This window comes from Colletotrichum abscissum, assembly GCF_030869225.1.
Source record: "Colletotrichum abscissum strain IMI 504890 chromosome Unknown Scaffold_31.1, whole genome shotgun sequence".
Classification (NCBI taxonomy): Eukaryota; Fungi; Ascomycota; class Sordariomycetes; order Glomerellales; family Glomerellaceae; genus Colletotrichum; species Colletotrichum abscissum.
The window spans coordinates 295,768-311,323 of NW_026850221.1; the positions used below are offsets into that span (position 1 = coordinate 295,768).

The window sequence follows — 15,556 nt, forward strand, 5'->3', positions numbered from 1 at the left end:
TTCGTGTAAGTACTGCGTACTGCGTAGGCATGATGCTGAGTGTCTATCGGCGTCCAGGTGGTGGACGGATGCCGCGCGATTCGATTCAATGCGTCCATCGGGCGCGACGCCGCGAAGCCAACAATAGAGAGCGAGAGGTACTCTGGCACTTGCCGGTCTCCCTTTTGGCCTCCCGCTTGCTGGGATAGGCCTCCCTTTTGTCGTGTTTGGTCTCTCCTCGGCCGCTGCATGTTTCTGCTCCCCCACCTTTCCCTCAATGGCCACTGGGCACAAGAAAGCAGTCCAGCATCAACAGGGCAAGGAACTGCAGCAACGAGCAGGGCCATGATCCATGGCGGGTGCGATGGTGCACCTCCTATCAGCAGCCCCGATGGACCAACGGCGGCGCGCGGCGTTGCGGCGGTGTGTAGTCATTCTGGTGTGGGAGAGCGGAGAGGGAACGAGACTGGTCTGGCTGGTTTGGCTGGTCTGGATCTGGATTGGGGGATACGGATGCATGATGTGAGGCGCAGGACGCAGGAACCGGTCAACAACGCATACTCGCATGCACGCACAAGGTGCACAATTATCAGGGTGAAGACGCCCACGCAGAGCGGAGTACGAATAGAAGCAAGATGGGCGAGCAGTCTACGAGAGACGGGAAGGATGGAGGAGGCTAAGAGCAGCTATGCAGGAGAAGGAGAGGAAGAGACAAAGTGGAAGCGAGAGAGAAGGTCAGAAAAGGCTAAACGGGGGGAAGAAGCCGCTAAAGCCACTTGAGGCAAGGTTTACCAGCTTGGGACAGGTTCCGTTCATCGGCGGCAGGTACGAACGGTAAAGTGGCTTTTGTCGACAAATGAGAGAAGGCGCGTACCTGGCACTACCCCTGTGCACCCAGTCATTGTACACTAGCCACTGGCCGCTGGTTGCTGGTGGTGTCGCCCATACGTCCAGCCCCGGTCCTCGTCTTCGTCCCCCGCCAACGTCCGTCGTCCAGACTTCAAGTGTCCACATCCACGTTCAGTCCGCCGCGTCCACCAGTCTGGGTGTGTCAATTATCTATCTGGCTTCCACAGTTTTTTTTTCTCCTGGCGTGTCTGCCCCATCTACAGTTCCACACCCATTCGTGGACACTGAACACTGCACCTGCCGTCGAGGAGAGAACGGGACGTGGTCGGGAAAGAGCAAGAGCAAGAGCTGCCCCAAACCCTACTTACCAAAAGGGGCGGAGGAAAGAGGCTACAGGAGCACTTTACCACAAGGAAGGTACATTCGCATGATGCGACCTACCTATTCCTAGGGCTAAAGCACACGTTTTCTACAAAAGTATCAGACGGGACTCAACCTCAGTCTCTTCGCTTCCGTACGGAAGAAGGTACATACTGCGTAAGGTATGGACTCATGGAACCTATGGACCGTTTCTAACTGGTGCCTTTTCACACCAACAGTCCCATCCATCCATCCCCATCCTATGCCCTTGCCCATGACCATCCCGCAGACCGCACACACCACTGGCTGCTGAGCCGCCGCTGCACACCTCACGTCCCACGTCCCACGTCCGGTCTTTCCTCCCCCCTGTCATCCAAAGCTCCACTTTTCCACACCTCACCCCAACTCGACTCGCCTCACACCCTCGTCCCACGCCCGCCCGCAACCCACACGCCTCACTCCTCTCCCGACCCTGGGGCAGTCCATCCAGACCAGACCTCTTCCCAGCGAGTAGCCCTAAGTAGACAGCACCTCAGGTATTCGTAGTGAGAGAGAAAGTACCCAAGGCGTGTCTACAGGCGCAACAAAGTAGGTGAGCAGCAAAAAGGGAACTCCTGGAACTAAGGCGAGTCCATGGGGAAAGGTACCTTGCCTTACACGTAGAGGGGAGCAGGAGGGGACAGGCACCTCACACCTACCTACTACGGTATCAGGCCAAAGTTTAACCCCCTTGTCAGGTATCTTCGCCCATGCTTCTCGCGATTATATCAGCAGCATTACTTTCGAGATTCTTGTGCACGTCGAACAGAAATTTGGCCATTGAGAGTCACTGCTTTGCCCTGGTCAGACCCACACTACCTGGTAGGGAGTTTAAACATACCCATAAGGACCAAGTAGGAACAGGGTGGATTGGCGCCGGTTCCTTCGTTCGTTCGTTCGTCTGTTCTGTTCCCTTTTTTTTTTTTACTGGGGCCCGCCGCCTCGCGCCCATCCATTCCTTTTCCTTTTTCTCCTCTCTTGCCCCCATCCCTCCTGGTGTCCTTCCTCATCCCATCTCCTCATCGTCATCCTCGTCGTTCACGACAATCCCTTCCCTCCTATTCCTCTTCCCCCACTCCTTTTTTTTCCTTTTCACAGTCACTCTCTTGAAATAATTCAACCATCTCAGCTTCTGAATCCCGTCACTCCTTTCCGGGCATTCTTATTACGTTCCTTCCCGTCTGGTTGAACTACACACATTCGTTCTTCGCGAACCAAACGACACTATTCACACAAAAATCTCACCTCCTGTTCCCCCTGTTGGATCAGAGACCACGCTCCTTAGCATCTTTTGCCTCACAGCTCATTCTATACCTTCCCTTAGCTTTCACAGCACCATACCTATTACCATCCAATTACACCTAGTACCGCATCTGCGCGTTTCCGTGAATCAAACGATCCTCGACATCCCGATCACCTGCTGGACGCGACTAATACCGAGACTCCCTCACCTCGAGAACATCCGCCCACCCTGATCTGATCAACCACATCGCACCACATCACAAGCGATACACCTCACCGACTTCATTCTAACTGAACGAAGGAATTTCGAGCAGGAAAAAAAAAGAAAAAGACATGGCTACCGAGGTCGAACACCCCGTGGGCCTCGTCCAGCAAGTCTCGACACCCGGCTCATCAACCCCTCAAGATGTCTCTCCCACATCCGCCCACAAGATGGACCAGACTCCCTCCCCCTCCACCTCCACCCACAATGGACAGCCTCCCTCTTCGCAATCAAGGCGCCCGCCGCGCAAGAGCACCCTGACCCAACAGCAAAAGAACCAGAAGAGACAGCGCGCCACTCAGGACCAGTTGACGACTCTGGAGGTGGAATTCAACAAGAACCCAACCCCCACTGCCACCGTTCGTGAGCGGATAGCAGAAGAGATCAACATGACCGAAAGGTCTGTTCAGATCTGGTTCCAGAACAGGTACGCTTTCTACTGCTCCTCGTTTTCCGGCTTTGCAGCCTGATACCCCTGAGTCACCACTAATACTACACAGACGCGCCAAGATCAAGCTTTTGGCCAAGAAGAGCCTCGAGACCGGCGAAGACATCGATTCGATCCCCGAATCCATGCGAGCCTACCTCGCTATGCAGGCGATGGAGTCCGGCAAGGGCCTCGGCGGCCCCTTCCTTGGCCGTACAGGTCTTCTCCCCTACGGCCACAACAACATGCTTCTCGGCGGTGACCAGAACGGCCAGGGCAAAGTTTGTAAGTCCAAGAAGTCCCTGACAAACCATCGATGAAAGCAGCATTAACATTCCCAGTGATCCATCATCTCACCTGCCGCTCTCTGAGCATCGGCAAGTGGACTCGCGTGGGACAGAACACGATGGATCTCATCATCTTCTACTCCCCTGACAAGTGCACCATGACCTACTACATCAACAACGAGCAGGCCGGCTACAAGATCGAGTACCCCTTTGCTTACATCAAGAATATCTTCCTTGAGAACCAGGAGGGTGACCCCAACAAGCCTGGTGGCATCGTCATCGAGCTGAACCGGGCTCCCAACTTCTTCATGGACTCCTCCCCTCAAGCCAGCGGGTTCTTCCAGTGTGGCGACTTCACCGAGGACCAGCAGGCCTCGCACTGCTTGGTTCACCACCTCGGTGGCAACCCCAAGGTTCTCAGCGGCCAGTTGGCCAAGCTTGTCTCCTTGGAGGCCTTCATGAACCGCAACAACCCGCACCCCTTCATCGACCAGCAGCACGCCCTGTCCATGTCCGCTCCTGTGTCGCCCAGCCGCCCTTCTTCTCAGCCCAACTTTGCCCAGCCGCACGTTGGTATGTTCCAGGAGTCTTGGGGCATCAACCACATGCACCCTGGCATGCGCGGACCTGGCCACAAGAGACAGCGCAGTCGCTCCGTGCCCATGGCTGTCGATTTCTCGATGCTCCAAACTCCCATGCCCTCCTTCTATATCCAACAGCCGGGTGAAATGGCAGCTCCTCAGACGCCTGGTCCCAACATCTACGCACCGATTCCCCAGGCGCCCGGCGGACTCGGCCCCAACTTGAGAATCGACACCCAAGCCGGATTCGGTCTGGATATGCGCCAGTACCCGATGTCTGCCACCACCGCCTCCCCTTCCGAGTTCCCGACGAGCCCCAACTTCTTCTCCCAGGGCCCTGAGCCGAGCCCTCTCCCGGCCGCTTCCAGCTACAACACGCCGTACGGCAGTGCCTTCCTCTCTCCCATGGCACACCCGTCACCGAGCATGATCCCGCCCTCCGTGTCTCCCCTCTCATTCGGCAGCCACCACGGAGAGCCGTCCATTGTTGAGCAGTCGCCTCCGCTCTCCATGCTTGGTAGATCTGCATCCGCCGATATCTACCAGCAGGGCGACAACGGATCATGTGCCGTATCTGATGATGGTACCGGCCTGAATGAGATGTACTCCAAGCACACCATTAACCTGCCGATGCACCCTCACTCACCTGCGTATGGTGAGCAAGGCCACAACGACCTCGACATGAACCAACTGGTCCAGTTTGACCACGTTGACCCCAACTCAATGTCTCCCGAGTCCATGCACCAAACACCCCACTGATTCCTGACATCGGTCTGCCGTACTGAATAAGTCGGGAAGAATCCGGAGTTCCTTTCACTAGGACATGGCGTACATACAAACTTGGGAAGGCGTGCTCTCTCAAATGGTTTATTCGGGAGAGAGGAGTTGCTTGCCTTGGTCATTCACAGCTGGCGTTTTAGGCGCTCGACATATACCAGATGGGGTTGCCCTTGGTCTACTTTCAACACCGATGACTTTGATGTGTGATTCCGTTTTCGCTACCACATCATCCATCGGCCACGACGACTCTGCATGACGATACCTCTATTCGGAATCTCGATCATGCATGTCCGGCACAGGCGATCGTACCTTTGCACTTTTTGGATTTACTTCACCCTTCGAGTCATTTATTGTCGCGAACAAAGAAACCGGCTTCTGGTACGAGGGTGTGGGCATCTCACCATGCCCACAATTCATCACCAAATCTAGTCCTTTAGCCACGCCTACCTCGCGGAGACGATGGCGTGGCCCCTAATATCCTTCCCTTCTCTCTTGGTTGGCTTGCGCTGCACATCGCTGTCGTTGATATTTTTTATTTCATCTGTCATTGTTCATGAATCTCAGATGTCCTGGCTGCGGGTTTTGGAGGATGAAAATGGGGAAAAGCCCAGGTGGCTTGGGATTTTCCTGGTTCGTAATCAGTCACACACAACACATCTTTTTTATTGAGGATATACAACTCTCTCAAGACACACATTACTTGTTTACCTATATTGTTGGGTATTTTCTTGGTTTGATGGGTCGTGGGAGCAGGGCTTTGTGGCTTTTGTTGTTGAATGCCGGCACCGAAAGAGGTGGTAATGGGGAGCTGCCTCCGGTGGCCGAGCAGCGAAGAGGCTTGGCTGGCTGCTTTTCGAAAGAGAAGCGGCCAGCTTGTAAGCACTGACGATAGAGTTGAGAGACACATGGGCATTGAATCCCTGTTTTCCCACCTTGACATTCGGTCTCCTAATTGTGATGTGACTTTCAACGATTCCCAAATGATCAGCCCCATGATGCTTTCCAGTGATGTATCATGGCCACGACTGTTACGGTGAACCGATGTAACTTGCAAGACCCCGCAGGCCCTGCTACCAGAGGTAAGGCTTAATCAGAACCGACGCAGCCGTCTTCGATTTCAGGTCCGACGCCTCACCGATTATGCCCATGGAGCTTGGACGTAATGCAATTCCATCTGATGTGTCTCCTATGAGTTTGTGCGGGTAAGGCTGAAGAGAATCCGATCTGCCTTGAAGGCCCGGGAATGAGGAGGGGGGGGGGGGGGGGGGGTGTTTGCGCGCCCGCGCCACGTGTCCCCCGCAGGGGGGGGTGGGGGAGTGTCGGCGGGGGCGGGGGGGTGGAGGGGTGTGGGGGGGGGGGGGGGGGGGGGGGGGGGGGGGGGGGGGGGGGGGGGGGGGGGGGGTGGGTTGTCGCAGCCGCGTGCTCTGTTACGCAGCAAGGCAGGCTTGGACATGTTACGTGAGGTCGAGTTTCGCCGAGTCTTATGCTCTGCCCCAAGAGCAGAGATACAGCGTCTTACTGTACGGTATACAGTATTTACAAGAGTGTGCGCAGAAGGAGGATCAACGTGTAAGACCAAAGGTAGCGTGAGGTCTCGACTGGTCGGCTGGTCGGCTGGTCGGCTGATGTTTGGTAGCCCAACTGCCTAGCTTGTGTGCTTGCCCATCTCTTTTAGCCTAGTTCAGCGGAGGACGTTGGCGCGCGAGCCCGGCTGGTCCAGAGAGGCGGGGATGGATGGGTGGCCCTGGGTGCTTGGAGTGCATCTGGTCAGCGAGGCGGCGGCCTGCTAACAGGAGGTTCTTTGGGAGGCTTGAGGGACGCTCTGTGTACCCTAAATAAAGTAGGGTAAGCCGGGCGAGATCTGTCCATCATTGACTGCCTGTTCCGTTCAATCGTTCAATCGTAGCACGAGATGCTCTCTTTCTCTCTTCGCTTGAGTCGTGTTAAAATTTGCGGCTCCGAGAAGGCGGATCGGACGGGAACGATACAAAGGCATTGCGGACTCGAACAATTGTGCTTTGGGTGTGGTGTGAACGTTTCGACGGGAATTTCCGGCGGTATGGTATGGGATATTGCCCGATATTTCGAAGAACGGTCAGGAGCCATGTGCCATGTTGGACTGCTGCAGGCATCAACGGATGGAAATGAGATGAGACGGCGTTACTTTCCTGGACGCCGGAGCGGAGGGGGGGTCTGTGGCACCTTGCGGGTAGGGAATGCAGCCGGATACGGGGAACTCTAATCTTTTCACGGTGAGGTACTCCGTACTGTAGACTGTAGAGATCGGGTAGGGTGTATTTTCCCCTTCTTCGCAGTAGTATCCATACAAAGTATCCGTAGTGGTATGCGGTAGGTCTCTTCGATATCCAGGAAGTCCCCTGCAGTGTCTATAGGCTACCAGCCATCGGCCACGTTCGTCTGAAGGACGACGACGGTCTCGCACTTTCTCTCTCGTGTGCTAGTTGAACTCACGTGAGATGATGCGAGTCGGGGCAGTGTAGGTGCACAGTAGAGTAGCGCAGGTGCGTGTGGATGCTGTCAGCGACTTTGATGCTTTCTGTCAACCGCGTGATTGTTGAACAAGCTACAGAGTAATTAATCGGACTTGCATCTGCCACTTGAAGGATGGTCTTCTTTCGTCAACACCCACACAGGCACAGAATATTTGCCAAGTCATGAATGTCGGGCAGTGTTGGTGTTGCTTTCGCATTCGCAATGTTTCAATGCGTGCGGAAACACCAAGGAAAGTGTGTGATGGGAGCTGCGACAGTCGCCAAGATGGTCAATGACTTGTTGAAGCTGTCTTTGATGGATGGATGGATGGATAGAAATGGATGACCGATCGAAACCTTTTCCTCAGATCGTCCGCAGCTTCCGACGTCCGTTCGGATAGCAGGCAGGTTGTAGGCGGAGCGGGTCCTTCTGTGGTTGGAGATGGGCGGACAGCTTGGTACGTACTGCTGTGTCCTCACGGAGGAAATGGAAGGAATGGGTGGGTGTTGGCTCCTGCTTCGCTCGCACTTTGGCGATTCCCAGCTGGGAAGTTCAGGTGCATCCCATCTGTTGCCCAATGACGTCCTCAATGCGGGGACACGGCAAAATATCGAATGGGCTGCTGCACTGCTGCTGGCCTGCCAGTCGGAAGCCGGGACTTTCCCATTTTCTCCATGCCCGGGGCGCTGATGCTCTTTGGCGGCTGGCCACCTGAACTTTTCTCTTCCGCGCCCCGGCCCTTGATGAAAAAAGTCTCTATTTCGTCGTTCTTCATTCGCTCGTGTGCTGTATGGAGTACTGGCTGCTATTTCTCGCGCCCGACCTGCCGACCGCGATGGCCCCACGGATTCATGGATCCAACCAACTTTTCGTCGTCTTCGCGAACCGCGGATGAGCGCGTGGTGGGTGAGGAGCTGTTCCGCGGGCTTTTCGTTGATTCGTACGAGTACTTCGTAAGGAAAGGTCGGGCAACAAGATGACCGTGGCAGTGCAGAAGAGGCGCCAAGCCCGCATCAGACACTCAGACAGGTTCCTCCTACCTTGAGGCTTGCCTTGCAAAAGTGTACCGGTAGGTAGCCCTTTCTCCATTGATTGGGGGCTCCAGACGTATATTCGTTCCTGGGTATTTCCACACAATATCCCAGAGGTCCAAGACCAACCAACCCACCTAGTCACCGACTCACCAGTGAGCCGCGGCCTGATAATCTTGACTTTTTGCCAAGCGCCTCGTCGTCGTCCATACTTGCGTATTGAACGCGGCGCAGTTCTGTACGCTGCAACCTTTTCGGCTCTACTCGTGTCTACTCGTGAGGTGTCTACCAAGTACCAAGAGGAAGGCAAGGAACTGCCAAGGAGCCCTCATCTGCTTTCCCTTTAGGTGCAGAGTATCTAATCTGCCAACGGTTGACGAGTACAATTGATGGGGGAGCATCGACCTAGTTCCATTTACGGGGACCTTCCGCCGGCGCTTCCTTCGGCGTCCACCTCTTACGGGAATACAGCACCGCCCAGCCTGCCAATTTTTTTACCTCGACGTCTCTCGTCCTCGATTCGAGGCTGGCTCGCCTTGCTTACTACTACTCAACACCACTGTTCAACAACATCAACACCATTAGCATTTTCCTGAATTGTTAATCTTCAAGACGACTGTTCTGTCATTCACTTGCGCACTATACCCGCCCGTGACGTCGCGGCAATCGCAGATCCTGCCACTTTCTTAAGACGCTTTCAGTTCTTCCTGCAAAACCAGTATATACGTTTCTGTGCAGCTTTTGGCCACCTGCGCTGGTCCGGCACTTGGGGATCCCACGACTCCAAAGGACCACGCCAGATCCAGAAAGGAACGCGCCGCCACCTCCAAGACGAGCCCAATGAAGAGCTTCATGGCCGAGCCACTCTGGTGAATCCGGGCCGCTTTCTAAGGGATCCGTCTGGAACAAGCCCATTTTTGCCGTCCTTCTAGTCTCGAGCTAGCCTTGACCAGCTAACCACCACTGTGGTTCTCGATCCGCGCTTCTGGGGGCTAGACTGAGACTGCCACTGCTCAGTGTACGGCCTAGACAGAAAGCGACCAAGCCTCGCCTCGCGCGCCCCTCAAGAATGGACAGACGGCATCTGGGCGACGCCCCTTCACAGCAACATGAAGACGCTGACCCCGCCCCAAGAACGTCGTCGAGCTCAACCTCCTCTGACCATAATGACAACGATCTTCATGACATATCCTCGCCATCAGTGAATCTCGCGCCACGCGCAGCGCAAAGGTTTCACCCGAGACGAGCCATCACCGAACCCATGGGGAGCAAAGGCGCCCTCGACGGCGGTCATGTCCGTTTCTCGGACGAGCTTCAACGAGACTCCAGGCGCAGCTTTGACCCGCCGTCATCACACCCGAACTCGAATAGGCCAGGGCTCTACACGATTCCCTCAAGGGGTGATCTCGAGGGCCATATCCATGACGAGCCCTCGTCCTCACGGCCTCGACGGGGCAGCGACCACAGTTCCGCGCAGCCTTCAGACTCTGATCTCAAGTATCCAGTCTACCGACCAGAGCCAACGAAAAGGACAAAATGGCGCGTTGCGCAGGAGTCGGCCAGCGACCAGCTAAGGAAGGCCTACAATGTGTACATTGTACAGGGATTATTGCGACAGAAGCCGCTCCCGCCGAGCGCAGATGGAAGGCATATCCCACTCGACATGTCAAGGGAACGGAGTGACCTTCTCATCGACGAACGCACTAAGAAGTCGTACGCCAGTAATTTTATCCGATCCAGTCGATACACGATATGGAGCTTCCTGCCCAAACAGCTCCTGTTCCAGTTCAGTAAGATGGGCAACTTCTACTTCCTTGTCGTCGGTATCATTCAGGCCATCCCCGGACTCAGCACTACGGGCCAGTGGACTACCATTGCACCTCTCGCCGTGTTTGTGTCATTATCAATGGCTAAGGAAGGATACGACGACTACCGCCGGTATCTGCTGGCAAAGACGGAAAACTTGAGTCGCGCATGGGTTTTGGGCGAACGATCCAAGAAGGCGACAGCGAGGATGAAGAGGCACAAGGATGGCGAAGTTGCGGAATACTCGGCCGATGGATGGACCGAGATTGAATGGCAGGACCTCAAGGTTGGCGACGTCGTTAGGCTTCAACGCGACGACGACATTCCGGCGGATATCGTCCTTCTGTACGCGTCCGGGCCCAACGGTACCGCATACATCGAGACTATGGCTTTGGACGGCGAGACGAATTTGAAGGCCAAGAGAGCCTCACCTGTTCTCGCTGAAAGGTGTCAAACTCTGCAAGGCATCGAGTCTTGTCAGGCAACCATCGTTTCCGAGGACCCGAATCTGGACCTTTATAGGTACGACGGACGTGTCACTGTCAACGGAGAGACACTGCCGCTGTCACTCGACAATGTCATTTACCGCGGCTCCACGGTGCGAAACACTACAGAAGCTATCGGCATCGTCGTGAACACGGGTGAAGAATGCAAGATCCGAATGAACGCTCACAAGCACGTACGCACAAAAGCACCTGCCATGCAGCGCGTCCTTAACAGAATCGTCGTTTGGCTCATAGTAGTGCTACTCGGCCTCAGCAGCGGTTTAACCTTGGGCCACTATCTGTGGCGAGACCCTGCCGAGTCTTCTTGGTACTTTATGGGCGAGCGCATTAAGATGAGAAAGATCTTTATTGCTTTCATACTCATGTTCAACACGCTCATCCCTCTTTCGTTGTACATCAGTTTGGAAATCATCAAGATCATACAGTTTTACATGATGGGAGACGTCGAGATGTACGACCCGGTCACTAATACGCCAATGGTTGCCAACACCACGACGATCCTCGAAGACTTGGGCCAAGTCAACTACGTCTTCTCAGACAAGACAGGCACCTTGACGGAAAACGTGATGCGCTTCAGAAAGATGAGCGTCGCCGGCACCGCATGGCTGCACGATATGGACATTGAACGAGACGAACACGCCAAGCAAAAGTTGATTGACATGGCTCGTAAGAAGCGCAAGGGAAAAGGCAAGGACAAGAACCGCGAAAAGACAACGAGCGATCACGACAACTATTCGTCATCGACACCAGTACAAGGAAGGCCGTCCATCAGCACTTATGGACGGGGACGCTCTACAAGTCGGGCGCCTCAAGCCGAGCCCGAGCTCAAGACGGAAGACCTCCTGGACTACCTGCGACGTAAACCGGACACTGTCTTTTCCAAGAAAGCCAAGCAATTCCTACTCTGCATCGCTCTCTGCCACACATGTTTACCCGAGACAAAGGAAGACGGCGAGATCGAATACCAAGCTGCTTCTCCCGATGAACTTGCTTTGGTTGAAGCTGCGAGAGATCTTGGCTACCTCCTCATTGACCGGCCTGCACAATCAGTCATTCTCCAAATTCCCGAAGCTGATGGAACGATCAAAAGAGAGACCTACCAGGTGCTAGACGTCATTGAGTTCAGCAGTCAGAGGAAGAGGATGTCCATCATCATGCGTATGCCCGACGGCAGAGTATGTGTTTACTGCAAAGGCGCCGACAACGTCATCTTGCCTCGTCTCAAGCTTAGCGGCCTTGCCACACAAAAGGCAAGCGACGTCAATCGGAGAGCCTCGATTCGTAGGAGTGTCGAGAGGGAAAAGGCACAGCAACGCCTCAGCACGAGTGGAACGCCCCGCAGCAGCTTTGCAATTGGGAGAACGTCAATGTCAGATCGACGTAGCATGATGAACCAGAGAATCTCCGGTGACATGCTCAGACGATCCAGCGCCATTACCGACGACGCTGACGCATGGACCTCACGCAGAGGTTCAGCAGACATCCTCTCGCCCATGAGCGCTCACGAAATTTGGTCATCGCCACGCCACAGCATGGCCATGTCAGCAAACGAGGATGAAGTGGATGACTTCATTGACGAGTCCGTGGCTCTCAACGAGGGCACCGTTCTCGAACGATGCTTCACGCACATCAACGAGTTTGCTTCGGAGGGACTGCGGACTTTACTGTACGGCTACCGATACATCAGCGAGGATGATTACAACACGTGGAAAAGGATCTATCATGATGCCACCACTAGTTTGGATAATCGACAAGAAAAGATCGAGGCGGCCGGTGAGCTCATTGAGGATAAGTTCGAACTCGCCGGTGCCACCGCCATCGAGGATCGATTGCAAGAGGGCGTACCAGAAACGATTGAAAAGCTCCGTCGCGCCGAGATCAAGGTTTGGATGCTGACGGGAGATAAGCGCGAGACTGCCATCAATATCGGTCACTCTGCCGGCCTGTGCAAGCCATTCTCCGAGGTCTTCATCCTGGATGCTACAATGGGCAACCTGCAGGAGTCAATCCTCTCGACCCTGGGTGAAGTCGCCCGAGGTATGGCGCCCCACGCGGTAGTAGTGGTCGACGGTCAGACCTTGGGTATCATTGAAGGAGACGAGGACCTCAGCTTCCTCTTCTTCGACCTTGTAGTGAGGGTTGACTCGGTCATTTGTTGTCGCGCCTCTCCCTCGCAGAAGGCCACTCTTGTCAAGCGTATTCGCCGGCAGGTACCTCACTCCCTGACTCTAGCCATTGGCGACGGCGCCAACGACATCGGCATGATCCAAGCCTCGCATGTTGGTATCGGTATCTCGGGCCGCGAAGGTCTCCAAGCCGCTCGCATTTCCGACTACGCCATTGCGCAATTCCGCTTCTTGCAGCGTCTTCTCTTTGTCCACGGCCGCTGGAACTACCTTAGGACTGGCAGATATATTCTCGCCACTTTTTGGAAGGAAATTGTCTTCTTCCTACCACAGGCTTACTTCCAGCGTTACACGGGATACACCGGGACGTCTCTATATGAAAATTGGAGTTTGACGGTATTCAACACTTTCTTCACGTCGCTCGCTGTTATCTTGTTAGGCGGTTTGGAAAAGGATCTGCAAGCCAAGACGCTCCTTGAATTCCCCGAGCTCTACACCTTTGGCCACAAGAACAGAGCTTTCAACATCAAGCTTTATATTGGCTGGACATTCCTCGGGCTGATTGAGTCTCTCATCATCTTTTGGGTGACCTGGGCAGTCTACAATTCGCTGCCTTTTGATCAGGACACATCGCTCTATGCTATGGGATCCGTTCCCTTTACAGTTGCTGTGGTGTTTATCAATATCAAGTTGCTGTGAGATACTTCGTGTGGAATTGTGTATAATATTTTGCTAACAAGTTTAGGGTTCTTGAGATGGAAAACAAGAACATAATCATTCTGGCCGGGTTTCTCATCTCGGTCGGGGGTTGGTTCTTGTGGAACATCATTCTTTCCGCAGCTTTCCGGCCCATCCTGCGCATCTATCAGCTTCGCCACGCGTTCATTCATAACTTTGGTAGAACGTTGAGCTTCTGGACTACTATTCTCCTTGCACTTGCGACCGTTATCTGCTTGGAGCTGATAGTCGACGCGATACGTCGGGTCTACTGGCCGCGCGATGTTGATATCATGCAACGTCTCGAGAGGAAGGGCTTCAATGCGGATGACGCGGCCGAAGGAATGGAAGGTGGCCACGGCGAGACCTCTGGAACGGTGCTAGAAGTTATCAGCAGCAAGACCAAGTCAGTCTTTGGCCATACCGAGGAGAGGCCCTCGAACCTTGACGGGGCACCTAGGCCAAGTCACTCCACCACTCGGCCTTCATTCCACCAGGCACGACAGTCTCGAAGGTCGAGAGACGAGTCGGCCGCTAGGTCTTTCACGCCTCCGGTTGAGGAAGCCAACATTGCAGGCCCAGAGTTGAGTTCAGAGCTAACGAAAAAGCCACGCCTTTCTGTGGCGACGAGGTGGTTGGGGAGCTCAAAGAACACTCCAGTGAATGGCCCCATTGAGCTGCGGTCGACTGGTCAATCATCGAGGCCGTAAAAAGAAGGAGGAGGAGAATTGTTTTTGTAAATGATTGGCCGTTATGATTTAGCATTATGGTTACTTGGACTGTCCTTTTCGGGTTCCGGGGTTTTGGTTCTTGTTCTTGATACCATAAAGCATGATGGGTTTCCCTTTTACGTTTGGCGTTTTCAGAGGTCAAACATTGGTCGGCAGTAGACAGCGGGGGACTGCATACAACAGGCAGGCGTAGTAGTCTGTGTACATACGGGGAAAAGACTACCTTATGCGATGAATTCAAGACTCTCTCAACTATCACGATGATGAACTAACACGACCATTTCCACTATGATTGTCTGTTGCTCCTGAGAAAACAGAGCCGCCATGCTTTATTATGCATTAGAACAAGTGCGAAGAGCAGGAAGAATCTGGCTGTGGTGTATGTACATGATCATGATTTCGATGATTAGTGTGGCCTTGTGGGCTTCATTCATACTCGCTTGAGGGTTGGTGATGAGGCTTGGCAGGGTTAGTTGTCCTCCTTCTTCTCTTCCTTCTTCTCGTCCTTCTTCTCGTCCTTCTTCTCGTCCTTCTTCTCGTCCTTCTTCTCGTCCTTCTTCTCCTCGGGCTTGTCTTCCTTCTTGTCGTCAGACTTCTCCTCCTTCTTGTCATCAGACTTCTCCTTCTTATCATCAGACTTCTCCTTCTTGTCGTCAGACTTCTCCTGCTTATTATCAGACTTCTCTTCCTTCTCCTCACCCTTCTTCTCGTCCTTAGACTCTTCCTTAGGCTTGTCCTCGGACTTTTCTTCCTTCTTCTCATCCTCGGGCTTCTCGGACTTGTCTTCCTTCTTATCCTCTGACTTCTCCTCAGACTTCACATCCTTCTTCTTTTCAGACTTATCATCCTCCTTCTCCTCGGGCTTTGACTCCTCCTTGTCCTCAGACTTTGACTCCTCTTCCTTCTCCTCCTTCTCCTCAGACTCATCGTGCTTCTCCTCCTCATCATGCTTGGCATGAGCAGCGCCGTGGCCCTTGGACGGCGCGGGGCCGCTCCATGGCTGGATGACGGCCAGGCCGGCGGCGAAGACGACTGCTGAGCCAATGGCACTGTATCACGGATAGTGGTCAGACACGTCATCCTCGGGCAAGTCTTGACTGGCAATCGTCCCGTTTCACACAAAATGCTCAATTCAAGGAGCCAATTGGGTTCTAGATGGGGATACAAAGGCAATTGGACTTACAGAGGAAGCTCGCTCTGGGGCTTCGCGCCATGTTGGCTGGCGTAGGTCTTCTGGCCGACCTGGGAACGGAACTGGGGACGGATCGTCCGGCGCGCCGAGGATCGGAGGGCGGAACGCAGGGAAGCTGCTCTGGCGAAAGACATTGTGAAAGTGTGTA

General features: G+C 54.2%; 4 protein-coding genes across 4 annotated transcripts; 2 read left to right on the top strand and 2 right to left on the bottom strand.

Annotated features, from left to right (window-relative positions):
* Positions 1-2,802: 2,802 nt before the first annotated feature.
* Positions 2,803-4,785, top strand: CABS01_11421 (homeobox domain-containing protein; the record flags this gene model as incomplete). Its single annotated transcript, XM_060544776.1, has 3 exons — positions 2,803-3,158; positions 3,232-3,443; positions 3,500-4,785. 3 exons carry the CDS (start codon positions 2,803-2,805, stop codon positions 4,783-4,785), a joined length of 1,854 nt encoding a protein of 617 aa, XP_060397598.1.
* Positions 4,786-8,148: 3,363 nt separating this feature from the next.
* CABS01_11422 (uncharacterized protein) lies at positions 8,149-8,388 on the bottom strand (the record flags this gene model as incomplete). Its single annotated transcript, XM_060544777.1, has 1 exon — positions 8,149-8,388. One exon carries the CDS (start codon positions 8,386-8,388, stop codon positions 8,149-8,151), a length of 240 nt encoding a protein of 79 aa, XP_060397599.1.
* A 1,011-nt stretch (positions 8,389-9,399) lies between these two features.
* CABS01_11423 (phospholipid-translocating P-type ATPase) lies at positions 9,400-14,195 on the top strand (the record flags this gene model as incomplete). Its single annotated transcript, XM_060544778.1, has 2 exons — positions 9,400-13,463; positions 13,514-14,195. The coding sequence occupies 2 exons, from the start codon at positions 9,400-9,402 to the stop codon at positions 14,193-14,195; spliced, it is 4,746 nt and encodes a 1,581-aa protein (XP_060397600.1).
* A 490-nt stretch (positions 14,196-14,685) lies between these two features.
* On the bottom strand, positions 14,686-15,542 carry CABS01_11424 (uncharacterized protein; the record flags this gene model as incomplete). The annotated part of the gene is made up of 2 exons (XM_060544779.1): positions 14,686-15,265; positions 15,400-15,542. The coding sequence occupies 2 exons, from the start codon at positions 15,540-15,542 to the stop codon at positions 14,686-14,688; spliced, it is 723 nt and encodes a 240-aa protein (XP_060397601.1).
* Between the last annotated feature and the right edge of the window lie 14 nt (positions 15,543-15,556).